This window comes from Python bivittatus, unplaced genomic scaffold (assembly GCF_059951505.1).
Source record: "Python bivittatus isolate LINGU-HERP-01145 unplaced genomic scaffold, Pbiv_v1 ctg000480_np1212, whole genome shotgun sequence".
Classification (NCBI taxonomy): domain Eukaryota; kingdom Metazoa; phylum Chordata; class Lepidosauria; order Squamata; family Pythonidae; genus Python; species Python bivittatus.
Genome location: NW_028277075.1, coordinates 3,105,360 through 3,128,452, shown reverse-complemented (window position 1 = coordinate 3,128,452; position 23,093 = coordinate 3,105,360). Strand labels below are relative to the sequence as shown.

General features: G+C 38.9%; 1 protein-coding gene across 3 annotated transcripts in view; it reads left to right on the top strand.

The window, feature by feature from the left end:
- ZC3H14 (zinc finger CCCH-type containing 14) overlaps positions 1-20,644 on the top strand; it is a 35,604-nt gene extending 14,960 nt beyond the window's left edge. Inside the window, exons 7-17 of one of the 3 annotated variants that reach the window (XM_007431586.4) lie at positions 3,690-3,850; positions 4,722-4,822; positions 6,435-6,590; positions 7,601-7,675; positions 8,073-8,232; positions 9,039-9,262; positions 15,875-15,992; positions 18,090-18,226; positions 18,903-18,997; positions 20,115-20,221; positions 20,355-20,644. In XM_007431586.4, coding sequence (XP_007431648.1) covers positions 3,690-3,850; positions 4,722-4,822; positions 6,435-6,590; positions 7,601-7,675; positions 8,073-8,232; positions 9,039-9,262; positions 15,875-15,992; positions 18,090-18,226; positions 18,903-18,997; positions 20,115-20,221; positions 20,355-20,361 — 1,341 coding nt within the window. In that variant the 3' untranslated portion in view covers positions 20,362-20,644. Of the gene's footprint in view, positions 1-3,689; positions 3,851-4,721; positions 4,823-6,434; positions 6,591-7,600; positions 7,676-8,072; positions 8,233-9,038; positions 9,289-15,871; positions 15,993-18,089; positions 18,227-18,902; positions 18,998-20,114; positions 20,222-20,354 lie in introns of those variants that run through there. The other 2 variants (XM_007431585.4, XR_015796941.1) reach the window with 2 other exon arrangements.
- Positions 20,645-23,093: the final 2,449 nt, after the last annotated feature.

Here is a 23,093-nt window from a genome sequence, read left to right as displayed (position 1 = left end):
GTGTCATATTCTCAAATGGTTCCCATTCAGGTAGTCCATGATGGGACTGCAAGTGGTCCCTAGTACAAGTCCCCTCCCCACAAAATTTAAGTAACAAAATCACATAAGAGTGAAAAAAATTATTTTTCTCACTTAAAATCCTGTGGGGTTTTGCCATTCTTGAAATCTCATAAGATTTCAATCAGTTTTAAAGTAAAGTTTTAATGTGGGGGTCCTTCAGGGGCTGTATGAAGCAGAGTCATGTGTCCCATGGTATCCCCAAACACTGCATTGGTAACACCTGTCTTATGTGGAGATCGTCAAAAAGTTTGATGCCAATGTAGTCTCCACATAAAGGAAAGGAAGTTGGGAACTGCTGATTTATTCTGGACAGAACTGCTTGTGAGTTTACTATGTGATCTGCCAGATTGTTGTCAGTTTCCCTTGTTATAGATGGGGTAATATGTTTTTTAAGAATCAAATTTTATTGTTGTAGGAATGGAATTCTAGCACAAAATTCAAAGAGCAGCACTTTGTTCATTTAAGATATGGTTCCTGTATTTTTCAAAACAAATTCCCTTAACAGCTATTTACCAGAGCAAGTTAACCTCATGTTCTTTTGGTCTGTCAGGATGATAATTATTGCTGCCTTTCCTCCATTAAGTATATACTGTTACTAATGACTTCTGTACCTGCCTGATGTATGACTATATGTCATCATGTTCTCAAGTTTTTCAGGAGGCATTGACAATGGACAAATAATTATTTGGGACATCAGTAGAGCTTTTTAAGATAACTGAACATAACATATTTCACACTGAATAGAGAGGCTGATTCTGAATTTGAGGATTCTACGATTTATCTTTCTTTAGAAAAGAACACTTCTAGCCTTTTGGTTTGTTAATATATAGACGTAAATATTTGAAATATGCTGGAGGGAAGACTTTCGGTATACCATGTGGGATTCTGGCCTAAAAGCTTGTTAGGTAGGCTGCATTTTGTAATTCATTCACAAAAGCACACATATGATCTTTTGCTAGCTGTTGCCTTTCCTAATCTTTATCTTTTCTTCCCCCACGGTAACTTGTACAGACAGATAAACAATCATTCACAAATATTTCTGGGAATCTTGGAACCCTAGATAAAACTCAAATCTAGTCAATATTACCTTCTTGCCATTGCAGCTATTTTGAGTCTCTGCATTTTTTAAGATTTGATGTGAATTATTTTGATAATGGAATTTATTCTTTTTTTAAAAAAAAACTTGTGATTTGTGTCTCTATCTGCACGTACATATGTTGCATCCTCCCCAGCACTGAGTATATGTATACAGTTCTTGATTTTAAGGGATACTGAGCATGATTAGTTTGAATGAGGAAGGCGGGTTCAAATCCTGTTCTACAAAATATAGTGAGCAACTTTGGTCATTACCTCTCTCCCCAGCATACTGCACTACCCTACCATGGAGATCAAATGGAGAAATATGCTTATATTGATTCCTTAAAGGAAAGAGGAGATATAAATGTGTTGAATTTTGAAAGTCCAGCAATATAATGTTGTATGTTAGAAATGTCTTATTACAGTGAAATGTAGTTATTACCTTAAAATCTGGAAAGATAAAACAGCAGAAATGAAAGTAATGGAAGATGAGAATCTGTCTTCTTGCCAAGCATTTGGCACTGCTTTAAATATAAGCTCTGTTAAATAAAAGTATAGGGTAGAGAATTGAACTAATTGATCTACTGGGAATCATCCAGCTCTGTGATTCTAACCCTTTGAAACAAAATTGTTGCCCTCCAGGTGCATCAGACTAAAATATCCGTAATTGCTGATCATGTGCCCAGTATATAGTTGGAGAAGGCTACATTATAATAAAGTTGGCTTTAAATCAAAAATATTTTATGGAAAAATAGTACTAGAATATTGAGCAGTGTTTCCGTAAATCTCTGTACTGTTTCTTGATTGTGACATTTTGTATGGAAACAACATTTGGAGGGCATGGGGGTATAAAATAAATATACAGAATATACAGAAAAAAATACTGTCTGTATTCTAAATGTGAGCTTTGATATTCTCCTGAACAAGAAGTTTACATTTTATATGCTGCCTGGGGATGGAATGCATGACAGGTGGGGTAGAAATATTTAATTATATAAACAAAATCAATAAACAGATTTCATCTCCCCCCAAGTGTAATTAATTTATCATTATTTTCACTCTACTGTTACTCTATTGTTTATAATGCAAAACAAAGCTAGAAAACTAACTTTTTTTCCCTTCAAAAATTAAATGTAGGTTTGGTCACAGCTTTACTCGGTCCAGATTTGATTATATTGTTATTTTATAATATGATTAGGGAACTTGGTTCCTTGACGTCTGCCTGCTCCTCCTTCTCCACATGTTCATAATTTAAAGTCCTGTCCTGAATTTTGTGGTTTGATCAGGGCCAACAACAGTCTTCTTGATGATGATTACCACTGTTTCTTTCAAGAGTGCAAAAAGTAAGCTAGGGCCACATATAGCTCATTAGTATCCCTGTCCTTAGCCCCAGAAAATGCCCACAATGAAGTGGGTGGGGTGAAAAATTGGGCCCTTTTTTGCATTATGGAGTTCCCAAGGGGCAAAAAATATCTTCAGGCTTGCAGATGTTTAAGGCACCCATTTCATTCCTTAAAATTTCTGAAATCCTCTCCCAAAGTTAGCCATGGCTCCACCAACTTATGGAGAGCAGCTCCCAACATGCTGAACACAGCCTTGTGAGGGAGCCAACAAAAATTACACATCCCCTGTACTGCGATTTGACAAACTTCAATGCTATCTCATTTTTAACTTTGAGATATTTATTTTTTATTTTATTTATTAAATGTGTATGGCGCCCATCTCCCCCAACGAGGGAGAAAATGTTGCTGCTTTAAAAAGTCTCCAAAAAGCTTTAACAGTGTGAATGTAAAGCTTCTATTGCTTATACCATCATTTTTTTAAAAAAAAAATGGATTGAATTTTTGAATTTTTCTTCATTTTACAACATTGGCATCTTGGAATGGTTGCTTAAATATATTAGTTGGTTTTATTGCATTTTTTATGGTTTTTAGCCATTTTGTGCTGTGTGTATTTATAGTAAACACACACACACACAAAAACATACTTAAATAGACAATGTTCTCTACTTTGTATCTTCCCTGAAACCTGATCTAGGAAAATAGGGTGTCTGGAGCAAATGGCAAAGTATTTGATTAGCTGAGTTACATCTATTTAAGCTAGGCTAACTTTTTATCTGGCCTTCTAAATTGCTTTATACATACATACATACATACATACATACATACATACATACACTCTGTGTGTGTGTGTGTGTGTGTGTGTGTGTGTGTGTACTTTTTAAAGTCAATTCATATATAGCATCATGTAGTTTTAACAAAGTATTCAAGAGGTGAGTTTAGACTTCTTATTTTCAATGGTGCATAAGGTCACTCTCAGTATACATAATTGTATGGTGTTGTTTTATTTTGTCTTGCTGTATGATCCCTTAGTAGTTTGCAGAAAGGAGGTACAAAAACAAAGAAAAAATGTTTGGCTCTTGAAAATCAGCAGGAGTTCTTTTACATAAATCTTCAAATTAAAATAGACGTAGGAGTTACCCTGGCCTGGAAATACTTTGACTGAAAGGCGGATCAGATTTATCAAATAAAATATTATCCTATTACCTGCAGGAAGAAACTTTGAGGAAGAGAAAACTCCCAGTTGTAAGCTCAGTAGTCAAAGTGAAACGGTTCAGTAATGATGGAGAGGAGGAGGAGGAGGAAGATGACTATGGTCTGCGACTGGGAGGCATCTCCAGCAGTGTCTCTGTGCCTGCAAAACCTGAAAGAAGGTAGTAATCTTTAAAAAAAAAAAAGAAAATCAAACCTGTTTTCTAATTATGCTACTGTTTATAAAAGGCCAAAGAAAGTTCCTGGAATTGAACTGTAACTAAAACGATAGTTTGAAGATAAATTAGGAACAAAAATCAAACAATGGGGAATAAGACTAAAATAGGTTAAATTGTTCATAATGCAGAAAAAGTGAATAGGAAAGATGTTTTCTGTCTCTCATTAAACCTGGGATAGATAAATAAAGCTGATAGTCAGGATAAACAAAAGAACTAATTTTTCACATATCACAAAGCTAAATCTACTATTGGAAGATGAAACTGTAGCTGTCAGCATGGAGTATTTTAAAACAGGATTAAAGAAATAAGTGGAGGATAAGGCTGTCAGTGGATATAAACGGGTAGTTCTGTGCTAAAGTTTAACATGTCTCTGAAAACCATTTGCTGAGAAATGAGTGGCGGTGTTCTGTTCCCCTTCTGTTCGTGCTTTTCGTTAGACAGAATTCTTGTCTGGGTAGGCCTCTGGTATGATCCAGAAGGGTACATTTAGATTCATATGTTCTGGTGCTTCAGCAGAAAGCAAGTGTCTGTCCGCACTGGGTTTTGCTGATAACGGTTTTGAGGCCTAGCTTATAAAGTTGATGCGAAATGCAGCATACTTTGCAAGGCCGTGAGATATGCACAGATGAATAGAAGTATATCCATGAGGAGAAGAAAAAAGGGCCACCATTTGGCTTATTGTTGGGTGACCACTAATGTATCTCCGTGGATTTCGATCCATTTTTGACAATAAAATATGGGAATATTTGAATATGTAATACAAATGGAAGTATTCATTTAACATCCTTTTATCTGTTTTATTTCAATCCTCTAGGCCTTCACTGCCACCTTCCAAACAAGCTAATAAGAATTTAATATTGAAAGCTATATCTGAAGCTCAGGAATCGGTTACAAAGACAACTAATTATGCTACAGGTAGATTAATTTGGCATAGATACATGATCTTTGAGCCCCATTCATATCTCAAGTTAATTTTTGTTGGTGGTGTGGGAAGCAAAGCATAACTTAAGAATTTATCATAGAATTCAATGCTATTCCCTTCTGGTGTGAACCATCATGATAGTTTTCTATCCAGCACAGGTATTATTCATTTACTAGTATTTGGGTACCTGAACTGTTACAGTATCAGTTACTGCTGTTGTGAATTATCTCTGTGCGCATTCAAGTGTGAATGTAGAATGACACTTTGCACATTTCATGAAAGGATAACTTAGGGCATAATGAGTTGGTTTAGGTTTAGAGTGCCCCATGCTTTTTGCTGCAACATGTTAACATGCCCATCCCTTTTGAATTCTTTTTAGCCCAGAGCTGTAATAGCCCATTTACAAGCAAAAATTTGCCAATAACTTGGCACAAAACAAATGGGAGCAAAGCCCTGCTTGTTACATGGAAACAATGGTTCTGGTTTGCTTTTAAAATAGGTTAATAGAACATAAAAAATTCAGAAATGTAATTAAGCTAAAGCTTATGAAACATATATTGCTTATAACTACATTTCCCAAATTCTTTGGTCATAAAAATTAAATCATTATAAATTTGATTTAAGTTCCTAGTGCTGATGTATTCTCAAATCTTCAAAATATGATATAATTTATATATTGGATGTATATCCTTCCTCTTTTGGCTAAAGATTCTTAAAAGTTACTTGCAGTTTAAAGAACTACATTGCGGTAGTAAAGATAATTAAGGCTGTCCAGAGGAAAGGCCTCTGAGGGATATAAGTGGTTCATCCTTGGTTTGGAAAGAATGGAGCTTAAAGAAGTCATAGTTGTAATTGCCCATTGTGAACAACACAGCTATATCTTTCTCCAGGCAACAGGTTCACTACTGTCTGCTGGCAGCTTATGACAAGGATGACTGAGTTTCCCATGCAGTGGCCATGTTTTTAGTTCTGCAGACAGGCTGGGAGGTTTTTCCTTCTTTCCACTTCCTGTATTTTTTATTTCTTTTCTTGCCCACCTCCTTTCTACCTTTTTTCGCCACCTGTGTGCCTGCCGGGGTGGGGTGGGAGTGAATACTGAGGAGTCAGTAAGGGGCCTCTCTCAGTCTTGGAAGTGAAGAGATTTAACTGACCCTTGGTAAGAAGTTCACAAAAGCAGACTATGTCTGTTTGGAACTAATCTAACTTCTCTAGGTTAGTAAAGGAGTTTGTATAACTTGTATGGGTTATCCCCTCTAACTGTGAACTAGTAAGCATGCTGTGTGAGCAGGGCCATCTCCTAGTAATCCCTGCCTGCTTGGCCAATAATGAGGGATGCCAGGAGTTGGAACTGAGAAATATCTGAATGATTCCACAGCCCTCCCTATTATATATGAACATTGGATTGCTCAATAAGCTATTGTTCCACCAATCTTTTTTAGTGAAAATCTAAAACACATTGAAAATAAAGCTTTCCTAGTTAGGAACCTGTATTGTTTGGGTTAAATTTAGCAGAGTTTTTAAGAGACCACAATTTTGGGATAAAAAATCTGTCATTGTTTGCTCTTTATATAACACACTGGATGCTTTGTTTTGGTTTATGGAAAGTCCCACCAAAGCAGACAGTTCCTGTGGCTCCCAGAACTCGGACCTCCCATGAAGAAGCCCTCCTTGAAGTGATTCATGGCCAGAATCAGCCGACCAGAGTAAACTCTCAGATACAGGAAGAAGAACCAAGAGAACAGACATTAGGGAGAGTTCCAGGTAGTGTTGAATATGCTGCCATATTCTCAAGTAATTCCTGAAAGCTCAATTATACCTGATTAATTTAGTGAGATATTGTAGTGAAGCCTTTTCTGATGTAATCTTTGAAGGAAGACTTTTCAGCCTTTCTCTCGCACCCAGAATAGTTCATGCATACTCAGATAAGCACAGAAACACAGAGGTGGTGCCAGGCGGATTTTATATAGATTATATATTTAGAGAAGCTTCTTTGGGTCTCAAAAATACATGTGATCTAGCATGTTGCTTCTCATTGTAGGGCATCACTGTTCTGAGAAAGTTCATCAACGTGGTTTTAAGACAATGCCTTCCCCTTCTCCTGATAAAATTTCTGAGCATGGAATTGGGATGGGGAGGAATTTAGTTTGTACCATATTTTGAAGGAAACCAACCTGATTCATAGGAATTGGGACACAATTATCCATTTTTTTATTTCTCCAGTTTCTGAGATACAATTCTTGTTTTGAAAAATGAATACGAAATATGTATATTAGGGAATGATGCATGTGAAAATAAATGATTTTTTTACCAGATTTATTTAAAATTACAGCTTAATACATAAGGTGGATAGAACTATGTAAAACTAATGTGGTCCAGAAATATGTATTTGAACTTCAGAAAAACTCTGAATTTGAATGATTAGCCTCCTTCCTGAATTTGTCTAATCCCTTTTTAAAACTTAAAAATTCAGTCTAAGCTCCTCAATTTTATGAGATGCAGTTAGGAGAATAAAGAGTAAGAGGAGAGAAAGAGGTAAGGTGCAAACCCAGTGGCTATATTCAGCTTCCTACTAAATAGAATCTGGGAGAGCTTTGCATCCAAATAGATGCAGAAAATGTTGAGTTAATGGTAAGAATAAGTTAACACTGATTGCAGTAGAATGCCATACCTTACAGAAACAAGCACTTGCAAAAAATGAGGAAAGTTACTACAAAGTGGTTCCCTAATTTGAAGACAAAGGAAACATCATTTTCATTCTTAATTTATTTTAGGAACCCAACAGAGGCAACTCTTTTCCCGTCTCCAGATTGAGCCAGGCATTGAGGAGATGTTACAAAAAACTCAAGGTTAATTGTGGCTGTTTTTTTTTAAGCATTATCTTATATATATTATCTTATATCTAGTGTATTGTTATTACTGGGCTTTGTTGTGTTGTAGCACTTGTATGCTTATTATTTCTTTAGGGCTCCTGTGCTAAGAAGCTGCCAATTAAACTGTAAACCATGGCTGTTCCTCTAGTCTTTAAAATTTTGCTGGTTCAAATCCATGCATGTTCAAATGCAGTGTCACCTCAGAATCATTGTTTATATAGCTTTGTCTGTTCAGCAGAGAGAAGTTTGTCACTTTTTTGATGATCAGTAGTTATGACTTATTTTAATTGAGTAGCTTCATGCTTAATCTCCATTTACAGTATGTTGTTGATTTAAAGGGTCTATAATACATCTGCCATTTTCTCTGGTTTAGATTATTATGACTTAGAATCAGTGGTCCACACAGATACAAGATCATTTATCTTGAAGAAGCCCAAGCTATCTGAGGAGGTCACCACACCCAGAAACTTGGATGTGGGGAACAATGCTACGGATGCCTTGCAGGCACTTTCAGGACGGCTCATTCAAACACGGTAAAAAATCACTCCTTTCAGTTCAGTAAACAGTTAAACTTGGAAATTGACCATGTTCATGCAGTATGTCTAAATAGTGAACTATTTTTTTGCTGAGCAAAGGAGTGCAAATTGGGTGTCTTAGCTGTAAAGGTAATACACTTTATATAGAGACAAGGCAACTTGTGGTAGACTTGTTTCAGATATTTTCTTAAGCCCCAGATTAGTTTATCCCAGTAATTCCAAAACTATAGTGTGTTACACAAAATGAATTGAGTGAACATTAGACTCTTTTGACTCCCCAGGATCCATCTACAGAAGTACTAAGGACTGGTGGTTGTGCCGTGTGCTGTGGATGCAATCAGATATTTTCAGTCGTTCCTAACGCTGAAGGTCAAAAGGATTTTCTGCCCTCAGAGATAGGTGGTCGGATGGATGGCTAGCCAAATATTTCTACTAGTCATAACTTTTCCAGTCCAGAAGCATGCCCAGAACAGAGAATTATGAGGAGTGGATAGGCTTCCTTCTTTACATAAACTAAGGGTGTGAGACTCAAATGTCATTTCCACTGTAAGAGTGTGACAGCTGTTGTATATTTTCAGGGAAAGTGGTTTGGCCTCTGAAGTCTTTTAGGTCTTAAAAAAGTATTTTATAAATAACTATGCTGTGTTGATTGTCATGAATTATGTTTGATTGATTGATTGATTGATTGATTGATTATATGCCATCAAGTTGTTTTCAACTTGAATTGTTGGTATCAGTTACCATTCCTTTCTTCTTCTTGTTTTAGTAGCTTAAATAATTCTTGGTTTATCCTTTTGTTATAGAGAGCAGCTTATGCTGTCAGAGAAGCCTGCTAGTCCCAAGTTCATAGTCACTTTGGATGGAGTCCCCAGCCCTCCAGGGTACTTATCTGATCAAGAGGAGGAGGAATTGAGTCTTATGGAGGGAGTTAGGCCTATTCCATCCAAACCAACAGCCAGCAAGGGATTAAGAAGCCTTCGCACACAACAGATGCACATTATATCCAGACAACTGGACAGCACAGATGGTAACACTCTCATCCTCATTGATAAGGTCTTTATGTTAACTTGATTGCAAAATATCTTTGGCAATTGAAAACTAAACTAGAAGCAGGAATGCAAAGACTAACCTGTAAGCCGAATTTCCTAGGATATATTATTTTTTTAAAAAACTTTCTGAGTTGAGAAGAGCATAGATTTGACACATCTATCCTGCCTGGATGTAGTTAAGAAACAGCACTGTGGCACATGGAAACAGCATATCTAGCTTTAAGGGGAGATTTTATTAATATATATAGTATTCAGAAGGAGTTATGGCAGGAGGGGGGATGACCTGCCCTTGGGGAAGGGGATTGAAAACCTAAGGCAAGTCCCTGCTTCTGTACTCCTATTCTCATCTTAGGAATTAAGTAGCAGAGCCTTGTTACTGCCTGAGCTCTGGCTGTTTTTGAATGCCACATCTGCTTGTAATAAATCTCTCCTCATCCTCAACCTTATTGTGGATGAGAGCAAACCTGTCAAGAGGCTGGTATTCTCATCTCAGAGATTTGACCAGGTTTCAGGGGTTGCATCAGCCACAAATCCATGGTAGTGGAGGAGGAATGGATTGTCATCAGGATTACTCTGCAGATGACAGATACATTGTCCTGCAGATAACTGGATGTGAGATGCTATTAGTGAGGTTGGGCCTTAGAGACAAGCAAGGATTGTTGCTGCTTACGCTCCCTGATGTGCACCTTCTATCCTACCCAAGCTGCTTAACCTCATCATCAGGTTGATACTGGAACCGCCTAGACCTCTGGCCTTGGGGGATTTCAAGTTTACTTCACTGGGATGCAGAGATGCAGCTCATGAGTTCATGGCCACCATGACAATCATGGGCTTGTTCCTGGAACTCATGGGCCCAACATGCATTGTTTTTTGTCTCAGAGCAACTGAGACTTGATCTGATGTTGGGGGACAACTCCATCAACCCCTTTCGTCAGCTCACTTGGCGGTACAATGGAATTCGTTGGTGCCATGGATCTGTGCAGGGAAGAGGGATATCTTTGATTGGGTCATCTCAGATGCCTGATGGTCCCTATTGGTTTCCAAAGGGCACTTGCTGGCCTCTGGAATAAAGGGTTAATTGTGGCACCTGTCAGGATTCTTGCCAAGTGGCTTTCTTTGACCATTGATCCAAGGGATTTCCTTGGTTTACCAAGGAGCTCCAAGGATATGAAACAGCTTAAGAAGTGTTCTTAGAAGAACACTGGTATAAAATGAAAAGTGAATGTGACCAAACACAAGTAAGAGCTCAAGTTTGAGCTTATGGCATGGCAGTAGGAACAGCAAAACATGCTTATTCTTCTGCTTTTATTACATCCACACATAGCTGCCTAGTAGCATCATTTAAAGTGACTTGTCCCTGTTAGAAAAACTGAGCTGGAAGATCAACTGCTGAGCCTTTGCAATAAATCACTTACATCCTTTCATAGGTAGATGCCAGCTGGGCAGATCCAGCTGAGATGATAGAGACCTTATCTTGGGAGTTGATCTGGGACAGGTTTGGACCTGTGGATCCTGAGGTAGTTGATAGGATTCTCTGTGTTGCTAACTTTGCATTGGACCCTGTACTACCTAGTTAATGAAAGCTACCAAGAAGGTAATGGGAGGCTTGGTGCAGATTGCAGAAAATACGTTCTTGAGTGAGGGGTGTTGCCTCCTGCCTTGAAAGAGACAGTGATATGCCCTCTCTTCAAAAAGCCTTTTTTTGGTTCAGCTGTTCTAGATAACTATCAACCAGTTTGCAACATTAGAGAGCCAGCTTGGTGTAGTGGTTAAGGCACCAGGCTAGAAACCGGGAGACTGTGAGTTCTAGTCCTGCCTTAGATACAAAGCCAACTGGGTGACCTTGAGCCAGTCATTCTCTCTCAGCCCTAGGAAGGAGGCAATGGCAAACCACTTCTGAAATTTGCCAAGAAAACTGTAGGGAGTTTTGTCCAGGCAGTTGCCAAGAGCTGTCATTGTGTATGTGTGCCTTTGAGTCAATCTCCAACATTCCTTTTTTAGGGAAGGTGGTTGAGAAAATGGTTGGACTGCAGCTACAGGGAATCCTGGATGAAGGATTGCCTAGATCATTTCCAGTCAGGATTGAGGCCTGGGTGTGGGGCTGAAACCTTATTGGTTGTTCTGGTTGATGGTGGGGCGTGGTGGGGGAATGTGACTCTCCTGGTCCTGCTTTATCTCTCAGCAGCTTTTCATGTAATTGGTTAGGGTATCCTGGACCAGTTTCAAGAGGTTGTGAATGAGAGGCACTGCTTTGCAGTGGTTCTCTTTTTTCCTGAGCAGTCAGTTTCAGTCAACCAGTGGTTATAGGCAGGGAGAAGTCAAGCCTGCTGGAGTAGGTTATACCATCAGCATGAGGTGAAATATTATCAGTGTGCAGATGGTACCCAGTCGTATATCTCTACCCCTGATTGAGCAGGAATTGTGCCAGAAGACCTGGAGGCTGTAAGGAGCTGGACAAAAGGAATCCCAGCAAGATGCAGAGTCTGTGGATTTTTAAGCCAGCTTTTTTTTTTATTGCCTCTTGATAGAATTGTACTCCCCCAGTCCAAGCTAGTAGCAGCCATTTCTTGTCACCTCATGGCTGGACTATTGTAATTCACTGTACATGGGGCTACCCTTAACCATTCAGAAGCTTCAGCTGGTTCCGTACATATGTACCTCTATGTAACATTCATACTACAGAGCTACGTTGGCCAGTCAGCATCTGCATGTAATTCAAGGTACTGGTTATCACCTTTAAAGCCCTATGTAGCTCAGAGCCTGGATATCTCCAAGACACCCTTCTCTGAATTGAATTCCATCTAGTAAGATCTAGATAAGACTTTCAGAGGGGTCCTAAACTTGAGGGAATACCAACTACAGGGACCCTGTGTTTGAGCCTTCTCAAGGTTGGCTCCTGGTCTCTGGAGCCCACAGATATTCAGATCACCCTCTTCCTATTATATTTTTGAAGACCTCTGAAAACATAGTTGCTTGGAGAGTCATTTGGGGACTATCGGCCTCGTGGGGCAAACCAGATAGGAATCATGACCATGTGAGCTAGTACTTTATTGTAAAGCTACATTGACAGTATCTTGCAAGTCTGAAAGTACATTTCTCCCCCCATCTCCTTTAAAGCCCGAGAAACTAGGGAGGGTCTCTTCTTAGCCTCTTGCCAGGCCCACTATCTATCCAGCTGTGGGCTATGCTGTCTCTTATCTGATTGTTCCCTTGGCAGCATCTCTTTGCTCAGTCTCCCAAGGTCTTTCCCACATACCATTACAGGGAGCCTGCCCAAATGGTGACACATCAGGGCCATGTTATTTATTTTTGTTTGTTACAGGTAGTCCTTGCTTAACGACCTTAACTGGGATCAGAATTTCCATTGCTAAGCAATGCGGTCGTTAGGCAAAATATCACATGACAGCACTGCTTAATGATGGCAGTTTCTGTTGTCCCGGTTGCAGTTGTTAGGCCAGGACCTCACGCTACTCCTGCCCTGCCATGCTTGACTTTGCTTCACCCCCCCCCCCCGCATCTCTGCCCTTTGGGCCGCTGTATGCCCCACCACCCCTGCTGCTCTGCCTCCCTGCACTCCACAAACCCCAGTTGACCTTCTCCATCTCCTTCCTCCCACTGCTGACAAGGCATGTCCAGCCTGACCCTTTGTGAGGCAGCTGCTGGCTGTGTGAGGCCTTCCTCCTAGGCATCAGGGAAGAAGGCCTGATATGGCCAGCAGCTGTCTCACAAAGGGCCAGTCCAGGCGCGTCTCATCAGCAGCGGTAGGAAGAAGATGGAGAAGGTCAGCTGGGGGTGGCAGGGGGTGGCAGGGGCAGCAGAGCACTGGGCAACAGGGGCTACAGGGGCAGTGGAGTGCAGGGCGGCAGGAGCAGAGGAGTGCAGGGTTGCCAAAAGGGCAGAGATGGGGGGGAGATAGGCGGTGGGGGGAAGTTGAAGCCCACCCTGCGGTCGTAAATACAAGCTGGCTGCCAACCCCCCACATTTTTATCATGTGACTGCAGGGGCGTTGCAATAGCCACAGCTTTGAGGACCAGGTATAGTACCATTTGTTCAGTGCTATTGTAATTTTGAACAGTTGCTGAATGAATGGCTGTTTAACGAGGACTACTTTTAAGGCTTTAATGTTATATTGCTACTTCTAAACTGCTTAAAGTCTTTGGAAGTGAAAGTATAAAATAAAGATTCTGTTCCATTCGATCAGTGGCTTTCAGGCAATTCTAGAGAATGAAGTTTATGAGAGATTTGAGTAGTAACAGTAATAATGAAGGTTTAAGCAATTGCTGACATTCTTTATCCTCCATCCTACTGTTTCTACCACCAGTGCTATCAGGAACTGCAGGCGATAAAGAAACATTCTATTGTATTTTGATATTTACACCTTCATTCATGAGCTTCTGAAAAACAGACTAGCATGTAATTGGCCATTTTGATAAAGTAGTATTTATCATACCCTGAATATAAAAGAATCTACAGGAAAGAAAATTGGATGACGTGAATTTGAATTACTATATTGGCCCTGCACATAAAACGCATTTTCTTAGTCAGTTCTGTAAATTCTGTAAAAAGAATGGGAAGGACCAGTTAATTGTTAAATGTGATATAGACTTCATTTGGAATTTCTGCTTTAGTTGTTGAAATATCTTTCAGCCAGCTCTGGATTAAAATTTGATTGCTGTTAGGCAGTGAAGTAAGCATTTGTGCTGAAAATATGCCTAAAGCCTGGGTGACCCTAGAATTATACCAATAACTTTGGGGCAAACCTATTCTGTATTTGTGGTGTGAGAGGAAAATTTTAGTAGCCTTCTGTATGTTTTAATGTTAGTTTTGATTGCATTTAATAAAGCCAAGTTAGCTTCTTGTGACCTGTAGGGCAATGACAGGAAATGTCAAATGCAAGACTAAGCAACTTGCTGATGGGAAGAGACGTGACAGGGATGAATAGAACAGGAAGGTATGGTAAAATTAGCACCAAGGACGTTACGAATCAGTTGCTAAACCTAGGAGTCATGTCTGTGGTTTGTGGTTTTTGAGGATAAAAGGGATTGCATCTGAGGGGGTCGGGGCCACACGGCTAAGCTGTCTTACCTGACCACTTGCTCGTGATGGTCGGCATTGCAATGTGAATCTAAGTGGGTGGTCCACACTGAGGTGTGGATCTAAGTGAGTACAATGTATGCTATTGGTTGAATTTTACTTGCTTATTGAACTAACATTTAATAAAACTTTTAGAACTTTGAAGTAACTTGTTTTATGGTGTGTCTGCCTCCCGTGTTTAACGTGGTTTTTTCCCTGACAGTTTTGGTGCATTGGCCGGGAAGGGACAAGCTGAACATTTGCTCTCAGCTGTTCCTTCCAGGTATTACCCACACCGTTGCTTCAAAGTTCTAAGATAAGAAGGTACTCTTTTTCTGGGAAGTCCCACTGGGGATTTTTTGGTTTTCCCGGAATTTCTGCTATGTAATGAGTAGTCCGGCTATGGACTTGAAGTATTCCAGCTATGGAATTGCTGTGCTCAAGAGCGAAACAGTCCAGGTATTTCTGTGGCTGGGAACTTGTCGAGTCAGCTTTGAAGTTGAGTTGTGGTCAGGGTCGCTCCCTGTGATTTCTTTACCTATCCTTTCATTTCAGTGATTTATAACTTTACTTTGACGACTATTTTTTCATTACTTTGGTTTCTGTTTTCTACTTGATGGGGTGGTTTGGGTTTTGTTATGAGATTTCTCATCGTTGGGTTGCTCATTTATTTTGTCCATGTTGTTTGTTTTGTCTTTGTTGTGGGTATTCAAAGTTGTTGCTGTTTTATGCTTGTCTGTTATGCTGTTTGTCTTGCTGCTCTTTTGTATCTCACATTGGGGCATAGCCTTACAGCTTTCAGTTTATATTTTGCCCTTTAAGGATTCCCCCACCTTTCTCGTAGATAAGGGTCAGCTACTTTGCCGAGGTGTGGTTTCCCTTGCACAAGTGGACCAGCTCTTTTCCGTAGATAAGGATTGTCTTGTTGACAAGGGCTGGTTTCCACTAAACCCGGGGTTGCGCAACAACAAGGAGAAAAAAGAAAGGTGTGTGTGTGTTAGTTCCCTTATATATCCCCTCTGTGGACCAGGGCTGAGCAAGAAATCAATTGCAGCCACACCCAGCTTCCTGCAAGACCAGTGGTCAATGACCAGGGTGTCTGGAATGCAAGGGCATTTGATGGATCTCTCGTGCCTCCACAGATTCAGTGAAAGTGAGTGTGTTTGAAAATTTATGAATGTGGAGCCTGGCCCTCTTTTGGATGTGTTGGTTTTGTGATTACCAGTGTTGGTGTGATTGCTGGTGAGTGAGAGGGCTTTAAGAGACAAGAGAAACAAAACACTGAAGGAGTTAAACATTCCCTTTTTAAAGTTTGTGTATGTGTGGACGAAGCGATTGTTGGGAGAAATGATTGAGAGAAAAAAAGGGAAATTTTAGTAGCCGCCTATATATTTCCACTTTTCTGAATCTCATTGTAAATTCTGTATGGTTTCAGGCTATTTGAATCATTGTTTTGGTCAAAACTCTTGAACAATCCAGATGTTTAACATTGCTTCGTTGGCTTTTCTCCACAGTAGAGATGGAAGAAATAGGCATCTTACACAAGGTGGAGAAAGTTCCTGAGCGCTGCAAATACTGGCCTGCCTGCAAAAATGGAGATGAATGTGCCTTCCATCATCCCACACTGCCATGCAAGTAAGTGGCACTGAACAAGTTAGGTTAGGGGAGCCTAACCTAACTTGACTCCCTAGCTTTCAGGCACACAAATTAGTGCAAAAGAAGTTTGCCACACCACCAGCACTGATGAGGAGAAGATGTTTGTGCTGAAATTGAATTTCCTTGCCATGGAATATGGTTGTGGCTGCAGCCAGTAGCTAAAATGATAAACAGGGATTGGAGGATAGCTGGTCACTACCTGTACATAGCTTCCAAAGTGTTATCAAGGTATTACTGAATATTTCTTAATATTAGGCATAAAGAACTTGATTTGAATCAATGGATAGTCACTGCTGTGCTTGCTGCATGAGGACCTTTGGGAAAACATACTCACAAAAAAGGGGGATTTGCACTGTCCTAGTGCCCTGGAGTATTACATCACCAGAACAACTATAGCATAGGCAAGACCAAGACAAGAGTGGAAATGCTGAATCTAGAGTGTTAAATTCTTTCCCAAGAAAAGATGGATGTTGACCTATTTATGTTAGCCAAATTTTGCATATTCTGGTGATTTGTTTGGTTATTTTATTCTATAGCTCTTATTCCTCATATGTAATGGATCGTTGTGGAAAGGAGCCCAGAGCTGTACCAGGTTCTTGAAATTTAAAAGGAGAGATGACGACTTCTCACCTCTGACTCCCCTGCATTGTGGGAAGAGTTCAGATGGGTGAGAAATGAGCATTACTTTGGCAATCAAGGTTGAGTGGTTGTAGATATGTAATTGCTATTGGCCATCTGGCAAACCCACTTGATGGAATTCTGGATGTAACAATAACTGCCACACTTTATGGAGCTTAATGCTAACATAAGAAAAAAAGGAAAGACCTTGCCCCAAGAGCTTACGCTCTAACTTTCAACGAAGAATTATCAGAGAGAAGAAGAGGGGGCAGCAAGATGATAGGGTGTGTGTGTGCAAAGATAGTTACGTGTCTTTAGGCATGATTTTGATTTGGGTAAAGGATAGGAGTTCAGACAGAGGTATTTATTCTATTAAAGCACTTATCTTTAAATAATCTGAATAATCAGTGATCAATCAAGTCTTCTCCACTTCTGTGTTAGAAAGACAGAAAGGAAATGCAGTTAATGCTGTTATATTGTTTTTTTTCCCTATCAACCCAGTTCTAGGGAAGAGCTGAATATTAGTTTCTGCTAGTCCGAAAGGTACTGCAGCCCCTTTTTCACCACTCTTACATTGACACTATTGTTCATTGTCCCCAGTCTTGTTTCATTTGTCTTCATTTCACTTGAAGACCTGGCTCTGCCATCTGGCCTGGGATGAGGAGGGAGGTCATCAGATATGGGGTTGGCTAACCCCCTAGAGGCCTGGTGTTGCTTCCATCGGCCTCCTGGATTTTTCCTTTTCCTTTTATTCTTTGTAAATGTGTCCTCTTATAAATTTTAACTGTATATTTATTTATTGTTTTAATACGTTGTAAGCCACCCAGAGTCCCCCATTGGGGGGAGATGGGTGGGGACAAGTTTAATAAATAAAATAAAATAAATAAATTTGTCGGAGTAGTGATAGGTTGCCCGCCTCCCATTTCTTAATCTGGGAAATCAGATTCATTGGCCAGAAATGTGAAAATTATTTTTTCTTTTTTCTTTTTTCTTTTTTTTTGTTTTTTGCACATTGCACAATTGCACATTGGTAAAGATCCTTGTGATATAATTGGGTACTTAAATTCAAAATCCTTGGGAACCCTTTGGGCCTTTTTGGTTTTTTTGGTCCATTTGCGACTTGAAGATTTCCCACACACACACACACAAAGAACAACCAAACTATACATTTTGGCTTAGCTTCTACACATGGGTATGTTTCCTGTTACTTTGATTTTTTTTTTTTTTTAGTTTTAGGGACTTCTGCCAAATTTTAATAAAACATATTTGAAGCTTGAGGGTTTTTTTTTAAATCCCCACTGAGATCTTGGCTTTCTTTATAACTTGAGTCTGAAAACCCAATTCTCATGCTCTATGTAAAATTGTATTCTGCGTCAGTAAACATAAGCATTTTTGAAAGGGTACATCTTGGCAAGCTCATTCTGCAGGAATAATAACTGTTTTACCTCTATATTTCAGAGTCTTTCCAAGCTGCAAGTTTGCTGACAAGTGTTTATTCATCCATCCAAATTGTAAATATGATGCCAAATGCACCAAACCAGACTGCCCTTATACTCATGCCAGTCGACGGGCACCACTACCACCTCCTAAACAAGGTAAGATTTTCTTAATATTTCAAAAAAATTGAGCTTGCTAGGATATGCCAGTGACAGCACAATTGAATCCAAAGGCTCATAGATCATTATAACTACTGGTCATACTGTCAAAATAAAACTGCTGGCTAAGAACAGCCACTAAATTCCAGTTGGTTATGAGCTGTCTGGTCATATCTAGCGTGGCCAAAAGGAGTAGAGGATGCAGGTCCAGTTCCTGTGCTTTGCTTGTCAAATACTGATAATAGGGAAGGGGAGAGGGAATAATGAGAACCCCTCTTTCTTCATTTGCTCCAGCTGTGACAGGGCCAGCTTCAATCCCCAGCAAGAATCACTCTATATGCACAGAACATTATGACCCCTCCTCTCGGGCACAGCATTATTCATGCCATTCTTTCTCATGACTTATTCCTAAAACTTGCAGGAAATCTGTATTTCTTACATTTTGGAATTCATAGCAGTCCCTGTTGAATTCCATAGTTACCTCCTACTCTGCCAGTGGCTAGGTCCAGATTCATCACCTTCAGCTGTGTGATTTCCCATAATTATTACACTGGGAATTGTAGGAACCGACAGTTAAAATTACATATATATATGATAATACTTGCAATTCTTTAATTAAAGATTAGCCTTTGGACTTAGGAATAGCTGTTTCTTTTTTTATTAATTGGTTTAACAGTTTCAGCTCCAGCTCCACCAGCATCTTCTACCAGCCAGCTTTGCCGCTTTTTCCCTGCGTGTAAGAAAATGGAATGTCCTTTCTACCATCCCAAAGTAAGTGATTGAGTTATCTGCAGAGAAAATTTGGAAAAGTAGGCTGAAATTTAAGCATGTGCTGTTTACTCTTAGAAATTTCATTTTGATCCCAGTGCATTTTATATAAAATAGTATATTTAGTACTGACTTTATATACGTGTGTGTGTGTGTCTGTGTGTGTATCTGGAAGAAGTAGATGGGATGGTGAGGAAAAATGGGTGATGATACTTGAGAAGGGAAGAAAGATCCATGCAGAAGACAAATGGACAATATTTCACATAAGACATGAGATCCATAAGACAGAACAATGTGTGGGGAGAGGAAAGTTATGTATTAATTATGGGAAAGAGAAGAGCACATGAAATATTAGTTTGTTTATTAATATCTGAGTTTACAAATTGTAATATGATATGCAGGATTTTGGTAATGAAGACTGGAACCTGTAAAGTAGAAATTAGCACCAGGAAACCAAAATGGTAGTCTGTGTTTAGAAAAACTGGCAAACGTAGCAACAGCAACTTACGTTAGCTTGTAACCCCCTAGGCAAGACTTCTCTAATTTTGTATTCTGCTGTTGTATTATACAGGATATTTATTTGCTTGTTTGTTTATTTATTTAAAATTTGGTTACCACCCATTTCACTAGGAAGTGACTCAGCAGTTTACAGTAAAAACAAAAAATAAATATTTTCCAACTTTCATCTTCCTTTAAGACAATACATTCCCCATACAATAAAATTTATAATATTTTTAAAATTCAGCATTTTGGTACTTCTAGTAATACCATCTTGTGTTAAACTCTAGGATAGAGTACCCATATGCATATTAGCTCCTGCAGCTTCAGTGATGACTTGCACATGTTGAATGCACTATTAGTGTCACAAAAAATAGGAGTTTGTATCATGTGCATTTTTTAACTGGCTTAGAAGTTAACTCTAAAAAAACCACAGTCACAGAAATTTTCCAGCTCAGGTTCAGCTGGCTCAGGTTATTTATTTATTTTTCAAATTTATGCTTGAGTGATTCCATTGGGGGATTTCATAATTTTTAAAGAAAAAGCATACACTAAATAAATTAAAAGAAGCCAAACTGTAGTCTTGCCAGCACTTTTTAAAGCCTTTCATTTATCTTATTAGCACTGTAGGTTTAACACACAGTGTACCAGAGTCGACTGCACATTCTACCACCCTGCTGTTTCTGTACCACCACGTCATGCCTTGAAATGGACTCGAACTCAAACTAGGTAACTAATTCCTTTTACTCTCTCTAATTACATCTCTTAAAAGAACATGAAAATGTGCAGCCAGTTAGGTATAAAACCTATGTAAGGTTAGTACATAGTAAAACCTTGCTAATTTTCTGTATTTGTCTTCCAGTGAATAATTCAGAGACCCCCATTCAATTTTCATCATAGTACTGTGATGATGGAAGGATGCTTGCTGATGGTACAAGAGGCTGTAAAAGTTTATCACATATTCCAGGCTTTGAATATGTATTGTTTCATAAAATGAAGTTGATTACATACTTGAAATGTGTAATTTTCAACTGTTGTATATTTAATAACTGGTTTTACATATTTTTACTGTAAAATTGTCTGTAGGAAAGAGAAAATTTGCTTTAATCCTTAATTAATTAAAATACCAAGACAAGGATTTTGTCCTACTTATGTTGAGCTACTGTCTTTTTTTACTACTGAAAAGGTAGACTTTTTTCCTTGAAAAATAGGTCTTGAGCTATGTAGAATAGCTCACATATGTCTAAGGAAAATGCCTTTTTCTTGAAAGTTCTGTTTTCATGAGAAATGACAGACAGCATTTTTTCCCCACAGACCTTTCTCTTGAATTTTAGTTTCTTACCTTAGAGTGACTATATTAAGAACAGAAGTCAGCATGGAGGCTAAAAGCAATCCTCTTTCTCATGCACTAATATTTCAGGTCAGGATTTGAAATTGGAGAATTAAGACTGTGGTCCTATGGGTCCTGGGAGGGTATCCCAGGGATTATGTGATGCATAGGTTTTCTCTCACTAAAGGTATGGAAAGGGCTCCTACCTTGGTAAGAGCAATTTATGGTAACTCATTACTTGCCCTTCTGGGTTCTTCTGGGTTAACAGAAGAAAGGAGACCCCTACATTTCTCCTCCTTTTTGATCTATTGCGAGTAAGTTCTCACTACTTCTTCAATTAAAACCGGTTCTGGTTAGCTATGTATACTGATTCTTTTCAGACATATAGAGGAAATAGGTGATTTGCTCCAGAGGCTGTGCGAGTACACAGTCCTCCAGGTTATTTTATTCCCTTAAGTGTAGTTTATTAAGAGCTCTATATTGCATCTATACTCAGCTTTAGACATGGGTAAAATGAATTGTAATTCCTAGGAAAGACAGGGGCCATTATAATTGTATAAATTCTGTTAGCTTTATATTGTATTTGAAAATACACTTATCAGAAGTTTCTGAAATCTCATTGGCCAAAATTAATGTTCTGCTGGGCTCCCTGGGTTATAGCATTAAAAGATTAAGCAGTAACATTAATGCTTTTTAAATTAAATCCTTTGTAGCTTTTATTGGGCCAGGACATTGTGTGAGACTGTATAGTGTACTTTGTGTTCTATTGTTATTACCTAGGTGTGAGTTAGTTATTTTTTAATGTTTTTTTAAAATATTTTCTGCTTTTAATGATTGTAAGTTGTCCAATCAATTAGATGATAATTAGATGTGAGTTTGAGGAGTCCTGCCCTATAAAAACCACATGTTGGTTGCTACCATTGGAGTAGCATCACAGATTTGTAGATGTAAATCATATCCCAGTTAAAAGAGATATGCATAGACCTCATTAAAAAGTTCTCAATGCTTGTAAGGCTGGAAAGGGCCATAAAACCATTGTCAAATACTTTGGCTCCATCAGTCCACTATTAGGTAGATAATATACAAATGGAGAAAATACTATGCCATTGTTCCTCCTTCCAGAAGATGTCCAATACAAACCACACCAAAAGCAAGATGTACAATATTCTGGAAAGTTGCAAAGTATTCCAGATTAATGACAAAAATTTGCAGGCCACCATAAAAACAATCCCTGAAAAAAAGAGTAGTGTGTCTTGGAGGATATCAGAGAGGAAACCACTGCTTTTCACTGCTACTTGCCTTAAGTTTGCCGGAGGACACCTGGTTGATTCAGTAGGCTAGTAGAACAACAATCTATGGAAGAATTAGTCAAATGTGGATTTTTTTGGCATCAATGAGAAATTGATGTTTGGAGAAAATGAAACACTGCATTTTAACAAAAGAACCTCACCTGACCCATGAAGCATAGTGATGGGAGTATCATGATTTGGGTTTCTTTGCAGCCTCAGGACTGGAACAGCTCACAGTCACTGAGTGAATAACCATTTCTGGACCATACCAGGAAACTCTGCAGAAGCTTAAAAGAATGTGGATTGTGCAACACAACCAGAGTCCTGCACACACAACAGAACAGCTGAAGCAGAAGACATCTGGTGTATTGGAATGGTTGTCAAAGCCCTGACCTTAATCCAACTGCAATGTTATGGTATGGCCTGAAGCAAGCAGTGCAAGATAGCACAAAAATATCAATGAGTTGAAGAAGTTGTATGTACCTCCATGCCAATGTGCGAGATTTATTAAGAAATTCAGAAAATGTTGGGTAATCCACTGCTGCTGCTGAAGATGCCACCAATTACTATTAAAAAAAAATCCAGCAAAGACAATGAATGTTAGTTGAATATCTTCAATAAAGCTATGACACAATACTGTTTTGTGTGTTATTAGTTTAACTAGAATCATTGTATTAATGTGATTCTACAGCTTCATGGATAATTCTAAAGGGTTCACAAATTTTCTTTCTCCATTGGACATTACCACATTATTATCTCATTTATCTTCCCTCCTCCTCTGGGAAAAAAATCTAGTTTCAGATAAAAGAATTTCTCAACTTTTAACTGCACTTCCCACCATTTCATATCTTGATCCAAAATACATGTAAATGAATATAAGGCTGCCCACCCTATTGCCTTTAGTGCAAGTTACTTGGAAGTTTTAAAACAGAGCCACAAATACTTGGTATTAGCACCAGTTAGAGACCATCTGTTTTTCATA